Raw genomic sequence first — 15,881 nt, forward strand, 5'->3', positions numbered from 1 at the left:
AGAGCTCGTGATCACCTCACTAAATCTAGTACCCTTCTTCCCCCCTACATATTTATTACGACATTGTTGACTATTTTCCTTATGCTATACTTTATATCTCTATGACTATTTTGTAACTATCCATTTGTATTTCTTAATCCCTTCCACCCTATTTCACCATCCCCCCAATCCCCTCCTGTCTAGTAGCCCTCAAAATATTCTCTGTATCTATGAGTTTATTTTCATTTTTGTTGTTATTGATGTTTATTTTGTTCTTTAGATTCCGCATATATATGAAATCATGTGGTATTTGTCTTTCTCTATCTGAGTTACTTCCTTTAGTGCAATACCCTCTAGGTCCATCAAGGCAATATCTTTTTCCTTCCCCTTATTTTAGTCTGTGTGTGTCTTTTAATCTGAAGTGAGTCTTTTGTAGGCAGCATATATAGTAGGCTTGTTTCCTTATCCATTCAGCCACCCTATCCTTTGGTTGGAGCACTTAATTCTTTTCCATTTGAGGTAGTCATTGATAGATATGTAGTTATTACCATTTTTTATTTGCGATTTTGATACACGATTTTTCTTCTTAAAGAAATCCCTCCAACATTTTCTGTAATAGTGGCTTGGTATTGATAAATCCCTTTAGTTTATTTTTGTCTGGGAAGGTCTTTATCTGTCCTTAAATCTAAACAATAACTTTGCTAGATAAAGTATTCTTGGTTGTAAAACCTGGGTTTTCATCACTTTGAATATTTTGTGCCAAGCCCTTCTGTCCTGCAAAGTTTCTTTTGAGAAATCAGCTGCCAGTCTTATGGGTGCTCCCTTGTAGGTAACTGCTTTTCTCCTGCTGCTTTTAAGATTCTCTCTTTGTATTTAAACTTTGGCATTTTAATTATGATGTGTCTTGGTGTGGGCCTCTTTGTGTTCCTCTTTCTTGGGACTCTCTGAGCTTCCCCGGGTTGTATGTCTATTTCCTTCACCAAGTGAGGGAAGTTTTCCATCATTATGTCTTCAAATAGCTTTTCCACTTCTTGTTCTCCCTCTCCTCCTTCAGGTATCCCTATTACATGGATGTTTTTACACTTAATTTTGTCCCTTAAAGACTCCTTAAATTATTATTATATTCTTGGCCTTTTTTCTTGCCATTCTGATTGGGTGAACTTGGCTTCCCCATCCTCTATATTTGGTGGTTCGATCTTCTTCATCCACTCTTAATTCCCTCTAATATATTCTTCATCTCAGATAATGTAATCTTCATTTCTGACTGGTTCCCTTTTATAATTTCCATTTCCGTTTTTATGTTTTGTTTTTTTTTTATCTCTTTGTTAAAGTTTTCACTGAGTTCATCTATTCTTCCCCTAAGTTCATTGAGTAGTGTTTTGAACTCTGCATCTGTTAGACTGCTTGACTCCACTATTCCTGGATCTCTGTTCTGTTTCTCATATGGTTTCTGCTTCTTTGTCTTCCTATTTTGGCTGCCTTTCTGTGTCTGTTTCTATGTACTAAGCAATGCTTCTAAGTCTTCTGGTTTTATTAGCATCCTGAAAAGCGTTCAGCAGCAGGCCAGTTTTAGCCCCAGTCTGTGTCCCTCTGGGGCCACCTGTTGATTCAGTAAGCAATCCACAGATGCTGTGTTTATAGTTGCCTCAAGAAGCTACACCAGAAACCAAGGTCAGCGGCCACCAGTGTGAGTCTTGGCACTGCTCAGCAAGTTGCACAAGACTCACCAAGGACACAACTGGATGTGGCTTGGTGGGGATGCAAGTTGAAGGAAGCAGAGTTTCAGGGAATCTCTGGGTAGAGCAACTTCTGTTATCCAATTTGATAACGTCTCAGCTATGTCGCACACTGGGAGTGGGGAGGGCTCAACAGAGGAACAATGGATACCACCAGCACTTCTGTGTGGGAGAAAAACCTCACCTCCAGCCCTCACTCCAACAACTCAGTGTCCCCCTCTAAGTCCCTGGTGCCCCTCGAGCAGCTGACCGGGCACTGGTGTTCAGAGTGAGCGAGTCCCTCACTACGAAAATCTGGTTTTGGACATGGCCCCTTTAAGAAGCGTTTGCAGCTGCAGCTACCACAGCCTCCATCCCACTCAGCTGCTTGAGACCAGGAAGCCTTGCGTCCTTGCCCCGTCCTACTGCCTCCCTTTGCAGGATGATTTCTTATTTCTCTCCCCAGTTGTAGGGCTTGTTCATCTAGACCCCAGGAGACTCTGCTTGCTGTTTGCTGTGTTTCCGTCACAACTTTGATGTGCTCCTAAGAGCAGGTGAACAAACCCTCTATCATCTACACTATTTTTCTATTTGTACATATCTTTATTAATTTCTCAAGACCTGAGAAGTACATTCTCAGACATGATTTCATATTTAACAAGCGGAACTTGAGAGATGGAACTCATCTGATTTTGCCCAGAAACCATCTACTGCCATAGTCACACTGCCTCCTAATTTGAAATCATGTATAAAGAGAAACAATTTTATTAATCTCCAAAAACTAATCTGATAAATCTGAGCTTGGAAACAAAAACTTTCTGGACAAGCATTTGGATTTGATGAGCCATAGAGAGTAACCTCATTCCAGTTAGGTAGGGTGTCTTTTACTACTAATTGCACTGAGCTCCGCTGTAGAGTGTTGGCACTAAGCCCACTTTCTTCAGGATGATCCATCTAAAAGCAAAGACCCCATTTGTAGTATCAGTTTTCCGTTCTCCTGGTCTTGAGTCTCCTACTTCTAAACCACCCGTTATATCATTGCAGAGCAAGCTCAGAAATACAAACCTGACCATGTTATTCCCATTTAAAACCCTTTAGTGACTTCCCATTGCCTATAGGATCATGTCAAAATTATTCTACATGACTCACAAAACCCTCCATAATCTGGCTTGCTTTGTTTTGCTTTGCACTAGAACCGGAACAGGCAATCCTTCTTTGTAAATGGCTATATATTAGATATTTTAGGCCTTCACAACTATACAACTCTGCTGTTATAGCATGGAAGCAGCCATAAACAACATGTAAACAAATGAACCGTATGTTCCAATAGAATTGTACTAACAGTGGTCTAGATTTGGCTTACAGGCTATAGTGTGCCAACTCCAAACTAGAACTAAACTCCATTTTAAAATCTGTCAGATGTCTTCTTAAAATTGGGTGAATGGAAACTAACCACTCTCTGATAAATGATTTTCTTACGACAAAAAGGAGTCAGAATGTTCATGGTGACCATTTTAATCTCAAGGTGTTAACACACAGATTAATATAAACTTTAGATATCACGAAAACACGTTCCACAAAATTCAGAAATAACTGTATCAGTGAAAATGGAACAAGCATTTTGGAGATTTCAACGTATTGGATGGAATTCTTCAAGAATTTCACCATAAGTTTTCTTATCTATAAAAGAAAAGATCACAAAGGTTTATTTTTAAATTGTTTTGAAAATTATATTTCCTAAAGAAAAATGAATACTTAATATTCTTACAGATAGAAACTCTTAAGAATTTTCTCATTTTCTTGTCCTCAACCATGGTTTGGTGATCATTTGCTTCACTGAATGAAGAATAACTTCGGAAAAATCTGTGGTGATATCCATATGGCAAAATGCTGCCAGAAGGATCCTGACTGAAGGGATAAAGGAGGAAATGAACAGGGAGGGATGGACATAGGTCAGCTAGGAGGGGCCTGGAGCTGAGGTGGTCAAGCTCTTCATGTTCATATCATCAGTGCATGAGGCTCTTCGCATAACTGCCAGTAATCTACTGCTCAGAGACAGAATGAGCCTGTGAGGCTATACACTGAGGGAGCTAGTGAAAAATCAAGGCAAAGAGCCAGAGGTCTGGGACTGAGGACTGGTCTGCCACTGGGTTTCATTCTCAGGAATCATATTCCCAAGATTCCTTCCAGCTCTAATATCCAGCAGTTCTGAGTATTCCCCATCTCTGATACAGTCACTATTCATGGCTTTGAACTAGTCTTTGAGCTATTCATTGGCAAAAATATCCCTGTATCTTTTCGATCCACCATACACATTACATATGTGACTGAAGGCTATGGGAATATTAAACAGAGTAACATAATTTTAGAGCAAAATAGAACCTTAGAAATCATCATTCGGTCTAATGAAATTTAAATGTTTAATATTATACATTTACATAAATAGAAAAATATATTTAACATTTATATTTATGAGTTCAAAATTTTTCTTCATCATTCACGTATGTGCACATCTGTATTGCGTGTATGTGTGTAAAATAACAAAAAGAAGAGTTATAATTATATTCACAGTTGAACAGAGAAAAATACAGTGTGCTGAGAAAATTCCTGTCTGTAGCTGGCTGAAAGCCTCACTGAGATTAAGAATCTTTTGTAGGAATTTGCTAGATGGACAAGGTGGAAACAAGGCTAGAGGAAGATTAAGAAGAAGGTACAGTATGTACAAAGTGGTATAGGGAAGATTTCATGAGGCAAAAATTAGTTATGAAGGGGATGAGGCAGGGTTCTGTGCAGTTCAGGTCAGCTATTATTTATTAAGTGCTTATTATGTGTAGGCCCTGCGCTAGAAAAACAAAGACGAAGCTAAGTCCAATGAGGGACCTGTGTGTATGTAATGTGGTAGATAAAAGGAATGAGCAAAGTGTTTCTACCAGGCAATGAGCCTGAGATATTACTTCAGTAAAACCAAGGGAGATGTGAGCTGGAGGCAAGTGCAACAGTCCAAGCAAAAGATTATCAGAGCCTGAACCAGGATAGTAGCAGTGGGAGAGAAAGGAGAGTCTAGAGTTGAGAAATAGGAAGTAGAATGTAAGACATAATGACTAATGGGAAGTGAAAGAGAAAAGACTTGAAGATGATTCCCAGGCTTCTGGCTGGAGTACCTAGGTGGACAGTAGTGTCATTCACTGAAGCAGGACACAGAGGTAATTAGCCAGAAACTGGATATACTAATTCAAAAGAATTTTGGTCTATAGATAAAGATGTAGGAGTCAACAGAATAGAGGAGGTACCTGAAGACACAGGCATGGAAAAGATAAGCCAGGGAAAATTACGCAGAGTAAGAAAGAGGTTTTCTACAATTAACTTGAAATACCTTTTTCAGGAAAATCCTCCGGGTGTAATTTTACATATGCAAACATATCATGGTCCCTCACAGCATATATATAGTCTTGACGTTTTAAAAGATAGTATCCAATAAAAACAAAAGAGGTAACATATAGAAGTTGGCGATGCAAACCTGAAATTCAAAGGACAAATCCCAAAGAAAGCAAAAATCAGTCAATGTGTATTAAAGATTATATTCTTATATTTCAGATATATAATTTATTATTATTTCTTCTAAAACTTTTTTTTAAAAAAGGGCTTTTCTATATGATGATTCTGAACAAATAGCCTTGACCTTGAGATCTCTTCTTAAAGAAATCTGGTAATTACAAAAAGCAACATTAAGTCTACAAACATAACTATCAATAGAACCCAAGGTTTTAGAAATTTCTTCATGGAAAAAGGTAGATAAGTACCAAATCCTGAATGTTAGACTGAGAACAGAAAAATATCTTTTTTTCTTTTTCAATAAGTTAACTTTAGACCTAACCTAACTTGTATTCTAGCCCCTGTTCAGGATGTGATGAGCAGATGGTCTAAACAGAATCTGGTTTGTCTCCATATACCAATTTATATTTGCATATTTAGTGGTTATTAAAAGAGTAAGCTACATTACAAATATATCTCAATTCTCTTTTGTCCCTTCTAAAGTTGATCCCATTTGCATGTATTACCTATTCAAAAACTGTATTTAAAAATTACCCTATTAAAAAAATCATCCTATTATCATGAGACTGGAGAGGATCAAATCATATGATCTAGAGAAAGCTAAGATTTAAAGTCTGAAAAGAGATCCAGAGGTATGAACTTTATATATGGAGACATTTTTTGCAAAAGGCTAACTGCAAAAATAAAAAAAATAAAAAAGGCTAACTGCAGATCTGATGTTCTAGCTAAGCCCCACAATTATACTCCCAGCTCTCCACATCTTATTCCACACATATCCCTTTGGAGAACTAATTTATTTCTGTGGTTTTATCTACTACCCATGTGCTCAGGATCCATAAGTACATCAACTCAGACACTCATGTTGAATAACAGATACGTCAAATGTTTGACAGATATGTTCATTTTAAACATCCCCAAATGAACTCATTTCCTTCCTATTCATACCTCTTTCTCCTAAGTCTGAGAATAAGACCATTGACCTAGGAATCCAAGTCTTGGATAATAAATACAGTAATCATCCCTTTTATTCTACCCTCTTCCCCCACATCCAGTCACTAAGTACTGTCAATTCTACTTTGTAAATATTTCCTTTCCTCACTTCAAGGAACTTATCTCTCATTTGCTCTAACTGGTTTCCATACTCATCCCACCTTTTATCTTGTCACTAATTTTTACTAAAATACAAACTTAGCTTGTTGGTTCCTTCTCCTTCAATTATGCTCAAAAGGAGTCCTAACTCCTGCAGTCCTTCACGAGTTGACTTTCCATCTTCATCTTCTGACACTCCTTGATATGCACACTGTGCTCCAGCAATACTGAACTACTTTTAATTCCTCACACAAATGAGGCTTCTTCATGCTTCTACATACCATGCACTGGTTATTTCTCTGATGACTTCTTGATCTTTCAAGACTCAACTTAGACATCATTTCTGCTAAGAATTCTCCCCAGAACTTTCCTGGAGTTAAAAGGGTGAACTTATCTCTATTAATATGTAAACTGCTATAGTAATTATTTCTTTCTCTACTACCAGGCAAAGCCAATGTTTGATTCACCTTTCCATACTAGCATATAGGCAACACTTAATAAACATTTCATAAGTGGATGAATGACCTTGAGCAAGTTAATTTACTATCTATAAAACAAAGAAAATACCTATCCTATTTTTCCTAAAGCAGTAGTACATACCCCTCCTCCGCCCAAAATGCGTATGAAAGTATTTTGGAAAAATGTGTAAAACAACAAAAATGTAAAATATTATTATGATCTGGGACTGGACAGGACATGGATTCTTTTGTGTTGTCTCTTACCCTAAACAGCCACTGCTACCCTTAACTGGTTATCTGCAACACAGCCAATCAAAATGTGCTGGATTGTCCTGTGTGCCACTGGACTACAAAGACCCAGACTTTCTATGTCTTTACCCTTACCCCTCACACAGAAAGACTCCATAAATGATGCCAGAGTCCCAGCCCTATAAGGCATGGCTTGGCCTCCTCCCAAGTCTCCATTTCTCTAAACTCCTCTCTCTTTTAGTGGTAGTCTTTTTCTCACCACATACATAACCCCTCGACAATCGTTTTCCCCTTCTGTCCTTTACTAAGTGAACCTAAACTTGGAAGCCATGGTGTTCTTTGCAGAATGCTGTAAATTACTGATAAATTAAACTAGAAATCAATAAATATTTACTTTTGTGGACTATATTTAAATACTAACTGTAAATTAAGGGCAAGTAAGGGTAACCAGCAACAAGAGTTTAAAAACAAGTGATAGGAAAAAAGCTTAAGGAAAAATTCTATTTAATATTTTTCTGCTAACTTGAAAAAGATCTGTATAATTCGATTGATAGAATATTCCAATATTATTTACAGAATGCCAGGTACTCTAAGGGCCATAGTTTGAAAATCTACCACATGGCTCTCCTTTCCCACCCTTGCAACTGTCACACCCATCATTCTATGTGCTTAACTTGTACTACGATTTGTCTTTTTAATATGCTCATCTGGTTTGTAAATCTTTGGAGGGTTAAGACAGCCAGGAATCACCACTATATGCCACACATTGAGCTAGACAAACACAATATTCTTTCAATAAATGCTGCTAAGGATACTAATTCAATAAAGTCCTCAAGACCTAAATTTTCCAAAGCAACTTAGGGAAACCCAGGGAATTGAGGAACTGAACCCTAGTCCTGGGCTAAGCGCTTTATATACATCATAGCTCATCTAGTTCTCACAGCTGCTCAAAGAGGGAGATAATCCTCTATTTTACAGATAAGGAGACTAAAGTTCACAGAAATGTTAACTTCCTTAGAATCAAAAAGCTAGTAGGATGGAGTAGCATGTGCTCTTAACCACTATGTTCTTCTGTCTCCCAGATAAGGCACAAAAAAGTGTTTGACAGTGAGACGAGATTAAGTGGTATATAATGCACATTTCAGCCGTTTACTTCCTCCAGAACAGTCTCCCTCCGATCTGTACCTCCTTAGTGCTCCCCAAGTGCTCTCTGCTCATCGACTTCCAACAAAACACATATTTGTCACACCTAGACCTATAATGGACTATTTCTCTGTCTCCCTGACCTGACTAGGAGCTCCTCAAGGTCAGGGATAGTATTCTCACCCCGCATATCCTGTATGTAACACTGCCTGGCACAGAGAAAGAGCTCTGTAAATATGGAAGAAATAGAAAGTAAACTGTTTGCGTAAGAACAAAAGAAAGGGAACTTTGTCCAGCACCTTTTGTGTGCCACGTACTTTACCTATAAAATCTCAAGTCTCACAACAAATATGCAAAGATCAATTATTCTCATTTTATAGATGAGGAAACTTTGGCTCTGAACTGTCTGACCAGGTAACTAGCCAAAGGTGACACAGCTAGGAAGCAGTGGAGCAAGGACATTTAGTTCCAAAGTGGAGCAATTTTCCTTTACACCAAGAGACAGGCTCGAGCAAATGTGGAACAGTAATGAAAAGGGAGAAAACTCTATCTCCCTAGAGGCAGAAATAGTCAAAGTCACTCCTTTCTGTGAAGTAGGATCATGTCCAAAGGAGACAGGATTTCAGAACTATTTGAGCACTGGAAATACTGAGGTTTGGCGACATATCGCTGGAAGGCATGACATATAGCTGGAAGAAGGCAAATGAGGCACAAGTGAGGTGATTCCCAGTTGCCTGAACCATTCTATTAGCTTTTCTCACTAACCGAATTCCTTGGCTCCAATCAGTGCTTCACAATGTTGACAAAGCTGACCTTTTAAAACACAGGTCTGATCATTGTATCTGTCTCCCCCTACCCCCGCAGCAATCTAAAGCTAAAACGTTCCTGTCTGCCTAGAGGATAAATTGCACTGATCTTCCTAATTAATATCCTTTGTAGCCTTATTGCCCTACCCTGCATATTCACTCAATAATTAAACTAGAGGCTCTTGCCTTCATTCATTCCCACTAGTCCCATGGAACGGGAAGGCTCTCTTCTAGTATCTGCCTGATAAATCAAAGCTAAGTTTAAATACATCTTCTAGAGCTTCCCTCCACTTTTCCCTTTGTAGATCCACTGCCCTTAACACAGCTTCTGTGTCAACTAACAGAATGCCACTAACACACTACTAGAAAATACAGCCCAGTGGTTTCGAGCGTCCTACTCAAAAGTAAGGTACCCAGAGCAGCAGCATCAGAAGTATTTGGTATTGTGTTGACATTAAGCCTCTCCCTACCTAAAGAATCAGAATGCGCATTTTAACAAGAGCCAGGTTATTAGTAGTATGTACATTAAGTTTGAGAAGCACTGGTTTGAACTGGTTCTGCTACTTATTAGCCATATGACCTTGGGCAAGCTGCTTTAACCTCTCTAAGGCTGTTTCCTCATTGTGGGTAACACCTTCTCATAAGGTGTTTTGAGGATCAAACGCTACAATGTACGTATTGTCAGTAGTGCATGATAGTGAATGAACACTCATTTTTGCACACACCACAGCACGAACTGAAAGGGGAGCTCGAAGTCCATTCTCGGGTCTTTCACAGACTCACTGTGGGGTCCTGGGTTTCACGGCACCTCAGTTTCCTGAAGAGCCAAATGACACTCTGGCTCTGCGGGATTCTGAAGAGCTCATGAGGCGCGGAGGCGCTAAAGAAGGTGAGGCAGGGCCTGCTAGGCTTTATAAAGGCCCGGAAAAGCGAGGCACTTCAGGCAGCCTATGGTGGAGCTGGCCCGCAGCCCTGCGACCCCTTTTCCTCCCAGCCGACCCCGCCCGCGCAGCCCTCACCCGCCAACATCACTGGCCTCCGCCGGATCGCGTTATCAAGCAGGCCGGAGCAGTAGCCCAAGAAGCCGATGTAGGCGAGCCTTGGGTCGGTCAGCTTGGGAGGGGGCAGGCTCCGGGCCTCATCCGGCAGGAACTGTAAGGGCACTCGGCCCGGCCGTCCTCTCATCATGATGATACCGTTCCCACTTGAGGCTTGGCCTCAGACCGCCAGCTACAAACCACGGCGGGGACCAACGTCGTACGCTCTCTCCTCGGAGCACTGGGCTGAAGGGCATGACGCAGGGCGGTGCAGCGCCAAATGTTTCCCAGTGCGCCCGGCTGCACAAACCCTCACAAGAGGTTCCGGGCTACTAAATGGCCCACCCTGCTCGCTCGCCCGCCGGCGCTAATTCATCTGGTGGGGTATTGGGACCCTGGCACCACAGAGTCGAAGAGTACAAGAAACGAGCCAAATTACAAGAAGTCTGGCAGATACTGCTTTTTTGTTTGCTTTCCTCCCACCAGAAATTGTTTCTTCCTCTCCCGTCCCTGAATGTCCCTTCAGCAAGAATTTATCTTTGCATCCAACACCCACAAGTGAGCTTAAACTTTAAGAAACGTAATTAATTAAAATCCCATAAAAGCTGTTTTCATTTTCTGGATTTCCAGTCGTTCATTTGCACTGGCACACCCTCTAAAGCCTAAAATTAAGGTTCAGGCAGCAACAAAGAATTCAGAGAATCCCAGGACTGGGCCATTTAGTCAAACTTTTGAAATTCAGAGTGGGCACTGTACCATTTCACCTTTAGGTCTTCAGGTCCTTGAAGTTGGCTGAGGGAAAAGGTATTTAAAGGTTTGAAGAATGAAAGAAAGAAAGACTCTCTAACATTCTGCCAAATAATTGTCCAGTTTCTGCTCGCCTACTTCCAATACTGGGGAGAGTCTATCTCTGAATAGTCTTTCTTTAGAAAGCATTTTAATGTCTTCTTTTTTGGGTCCATTTATTAATGGGATCAACATTTTATCTAGACAAACACAGATTAAACCAGAGGTTAATGCAAAAGTATGGATCTCCGAAGTGGAAGAATTAAATATCAGTTAAGATTAATTAAAGGACGGACCTTTTACGCCTATAAAAAGCACCCACTCAGGATTTTCGAAAGGAACAGTATGTTGGTACCGTTGCCTGGAAGGCAGCAAATGTTTCAAATGTTCACACTCTTTGACCCAATAATTACGTGTTTGGAAATCTGTCCTATGGAAACAGTATGACATATGAAAAAGGTTTTTTGCACAAAATTTCTTTTTTTAACCGTTTTTTAAAAAATTATATCGAAAGAATGAAAACCACGAAAAATCTTCCACAGTATGATTATGTAAAATTTGAATAGTAGATGAACTATTAGGCAAACACTTAAATAATTAAATGTTTACACATCCTTCTCTCCTACATTCTTCTGAGTTCAATCTTTTTTTAAAAAATAAACTTAAAAAGGTACAAAAAAATACAAACAACAATATAATACCCATATTCTACCACTCAGAATTAACAACTGCTAATCTTTTGTAATACTTATTTTTAACCTTTTAAAAAAGAAAATAAAACACTATAGAAAAAGCTGTAAATCTCCTTTCCCTTCTTCCCGAGAGACAACCACTATCATGAATTTAGTGTGTATACTTCCAGTTCACTTTTTATATTTTTACATATATTTGGTATTGTGTTATGTGTGCTTTTAAATTCTTTTTACCTAGTGTGATTCATTGTTCTTGTTTTTCTCACTTTTGTCTTTTCCATATGTTTTGGGGATCTATCCATGATGATACAGAAAAATTAGGTTCATTTCTTTTGACTACTGTATAATATTCCATCATATAAATCTCTTATTTTATTCATCTGTTATCCTTTTGATGGATATTTAGGTTGTTTTCAATTTCTTTTTCACTTACCTAAATCTATACTCTAGAATCTAGGGCTTAGAGAAACTTTTGCATATGTACATGAGGACCAAGAGATGTACAAGAATATTCACAGGCTTAATAGCCATTTGTAATACTTCAAAACTGGAAACATCCTAAATGTCCATTAAGAACAGAATAGAAAATAAATTGTGGTTTTTTCATACAAAAGAATATCCATGCATCAGTATGATGAATCTCAACAAAGAGATTCATATTTAAAAGAGAATCAGAGATCAGAGAAAAAGAAGTAAGTTACAGGCATTGGATATAGGATTCCATTTATATAAAGTTCAATTTAGGCAAAAATATATTGCTTGGAGATACACATATTATGGTAAAACTATAAAGAAAAGCAAGAGAAGGATTAACCTAAATGTTCAGGATAGTTACCTCTGGGGGAGGAGGAGCACACAGAAAGCCTCTAAGGTAGTAATAATATTCTATTTCTAAGCTGTGTGGTAGGTACATGAATGCACATTTTATTATTTTAAACTTTACATATGCATTTTACACACTTTGAATTTATTATATATTGAATGTAATAATAAATTTTTTGGTTAAATTAAAATTTTAACTTTTTTTACTGTGATAAAAATAACATTAAATTTACCATCTTAACCATTTGTAAGTGTATAGTTCAATAGTGTTAAGTATATTCATTGTTGTGCAACATATCTCTAGAACATTTTCACTTGCAAAACTAAAACTATATCCATTAATTAAACACTAACTCCCTTTTCCTCCTCCCTCCAGGCCTTGGCAACCACCTTTCTAATTTGTTTCTATGATTTTGACTATCTTAGATACTTCATATAAGTGGAATTATACAATATTTGTCCTTTTGTGACTGGTTTATTTTACTTAGCATAATGTCCTTGAAGTTCAGCCATGTTGTTGCATGTGACAAGATTTCCTTCCTTTTTAAAGCTGTATACTATTCCCTTATAAAATGTATATAGTGAATTTTTTTTTTATCCAGCTGCCAGTGTCCATTTGGGTTGCTTCTACCTCTTAGTTATTGTGAATAATGCTGCAATGAACATAGGTATGCACATATCTCTTCAAGGTCCTGCTTTGAACTCTTTGGATATATACCCAGAAGTGGAATTGCTAGATCATTAGGTAATTCTATTTTTGATTATTTTTTGAGGAACGCTATACAGTTTTCCATAGTGGCCGTACCATTTTATACTCCCATTTTACATTCTTAAGGGTTCCAATTTCTCCACATCTTTGCCAACATTTATTTTCTGTTCTTCAGATAGTGGCTCTCCTAATGATTGTGAGGTATTATCTCACTGTGGTTTTGATTTGCATTTCTCTTATAATTAATGATGCTGAGCATGTTTTTATATATTTGTTGGCCATTTATATATCTTCTTTGGAGAATCGTCTAAGTCCTTTGACCACTTTTAAATTGGGTTATTTGGTTCTTTTTGTTACTGAATTGTAGAAGTTCCTTATATATATAGTCCGGATATTAATCTTTATCAGATATATGATTTGCAAATACAATTTCCCATTCTATAGGTTGTGATCACTACTGTTTTGTATTATGTTGTGAAACTATGGAATGGGAAATTGAATTTGCAAATCATATATCTGATAAAGATTAATATCTGGACTATATGTATAAGGATTGTTTCCTTTGATGTGCAGAAATTTTTAAGTTTGATGTAGTCCCATTTGCCTAGTTTTGCTTTTGTTGCCTGTGCTTTTGGTGTCATATCTAAGAAAATTATTGCCAAATCTAATGTCCTGAAGTTATTTCTCTATGTTTTCTTCTAGGAGTTTTATAGTTTTATGTCTTATGTTTAGGTGTTTAATCCATTTCAATTTAATTTTTGTATATAGTGGAAGGTAGGGATCCAACTGCATTCTTATGCATGTGGATATCCAGTTTACTCAACATCATTTGTTGAAGAGACCATCCTTTCCCCAGTATGTAGTCTCGGCACTCTTGTTGAAGATCATTTGCCCATATACACAAGGATTTACTTTTGGGCTCTCCATTCTGTTCTATATCTGTATATCTGTCTGTGTGCCAGTACCATACCTTCTTGATTACTATGGTTTTGTATTATGTTTTGAAACCAGGAAGTATAAGGTCTCTTTGTTCTTCTTTTTCAAGATTGTTTTGGCTATTCAGGATCAATAATACATTTTAAAAAGAAAAATATTTCATTTTAATGTGAATTTCCATGATGATTAAAGAGGTTCTGAAAATTCTTTCAATATTTATTAGTCATCTGGGTTTTCTCTTCAGCAAATTGCAAAGTTTTGTCCTTGGCCCATTTTTCTTTTGAATTGTCTTTCTCATATTTATTGATTAGTAGAAATTATATATTCAGATGCTAATCATTTGTCATATATATGGCAGTATCTTTTCCAAGTCTGTTGCTTGTCTTTGAACATCATTTTTGGAGGGTTTTTTTTTGTGTGTGTGATACATAAGTTTACATTATTTAGTCCAACGTATCAATCTTTTTCTTTATGGTCTATGTTTTTCATATTATTTAAGAAGCTTTCTTTATTCTAATAGCATAAAGACAGCATCCTATATTTTCTTCTAAGTTTTCGTTTTTCATGTTAAGTCTTTAATACATTTGGATTTTATCTTTGAGTGTGAGGAATGTTACACATGAGAACTAACTTGATACCATTTATTAAATGGTTCATCTTTTCCCCACCAACATTTAATGCCTCCTCTAATATACATTATGTTCTCAAAAATGACATGGTCTACTTCTTTTTTCTTAAAATTTTTTTCCAGATTTATTGCAATATAATTGACATATATAACATGTATATTTAAGGTGTATGATGTGACGATTTGATACTCACACACACACACACATATACAGCGAAATGACTACCACAATAAGGTTAGTTAATAGTCAAGGTTTGTTTCTAAACTCTATTTTGTTCCACAGATCTCTTTGCCAATATTAGCCATATTACACAATTAACTATAGCTTTGCAATATTCTTTTATGTCTAGTACGGTGTATCACTCACATTTTTTAAAATGCTAGCTCACAATAAATGTTAGTTATTATTATTGCTATTTGTCTACCTCTACCCCATGATTTTAAAATCACCTTGTCAAATTCCCTGAAAAATCTCATGGGGGTATTGGTTAGAATTGCATTGAATTTATTTATGAAATACACAAATACACACAACATTTGTATATATTCTCCTTTAAAAATATGTAAATAAAATATGGGGAGAATTGATATATTTAAAAAGCTGAGCCTTCTCATACATGAACACGGTATATATTTGTCCATTCTAATTTTCTTTTTATATCCCTCGTTAAAGCATTATAATTTTTCCCATAAAATTCATGCAAAATTTTTTAGTCTGTCTCTAGGTATTTATAGTTTCTGTTACTATTATAAATGACATTTTATGTTTTAATACCTTTTCTAATTGGTTAATTAGCATGTTGCTTTTTTCTCTGGCAATCTTGGATAATAAAAATATCTCTTGTTAGTTCTAATAATTTTTTACTTGATTTTGTTGGATTTCCCCACATCCTTGGCAACCCTTGCCTATCGCCATTGTCAAAATGTTATTTCATTATTGTTTTCCTTTCCTCATTAGTGAAGTTCAATATCTTTTCACATTTATTGGCTTTTTCAGTTTTCTCTTTTGTAAGTTAATTGACTATCTTTCACTCATTTTTCTTTTGGATCATCTTTTTACTGGCCGATTTGTAGGAATTCCACAAATGTTCTCAACGCTAATGAAATTTACTGTTCTTATTTACTGTACTAAGATTTATTCATTTTCCTCCCATTATGAACCATGCTTTTTGTGCCATAACAAATCTTGTTCACCCATTACAATGTTTTTCTGATCTTACCTCCAATTAAATTATCCTTATTGAGAACACCAAGGACCTGCATATTACCATACTCAAAGA

General features: G+C 37.0%; 1 protein-coding gene across 1 annotated transcript; it reads right to left on the reverse strand.

The window, feature by feature from the left end:
• Positions 1-3,185: 3,185 nt before the first annotated feature.
• On the reverse strand, positions 3,186-10,306 carry NDUFC2 (NADH:ubiquinone oxidoreductase subunit C2). The gene is made up of 3 exons (XM_039848138.1): positions 10,011-10,306; positions 5,068-5,211; positions 3,186-3,374 (listed from the first exon to the last, which is right to left on the reverse strand). Exons 1-3 carry the CDS (start codon positions 10,177-10,179, stop codon positions 3,325-3,327), a joined length of 363 nt encoding a protein of 120 aa, XP_039704072.1. The 5' UTR covers positions 10,180-10,306; the 3' UTR covers positions 3,186-3,324.
• Positions 10,307-15,881: the final 5,575 nt, after the last annotated feature.

Source organism: Pteropus medius, unplaced genomic scaffold (genome assembly GCF_902729225.1).
Source record: "Pteropus medius unplaced genomic scaffold, Ma_sr-lr_union100, whole genome shotgun sequence".
Taxonomy (NCBI): Eukaryota; Metazoa; Chordata; class Mammalia; order Chiroptera; family Pteropodidae; genus Pteropus; species Pteropus medius.

Coding starts and splice junctions, on each gene's coding strand:
- NDUFC2 (XM_039848138.1), bottom strand. CDS start 10,179: ATGATGAGAGGACGGCCGGGCCGAGTGCCCTTACAGTTCCTGCCGGAT. Junction 5,212..10,010: donor GAGGCCAGTGATGTTGGCGG/GTGAGGGCTGCG, acceptor TTTGAATTTCAG/GTTTGCATCGCCAACTTCTA. Junction 3,375..5,067: donor GGAGGATTTTCCTGAAAAAG/GTATTTCAAGTT, acceptor TTTCTTTTATAG/ATAAGAAAACTTATGGTGAA.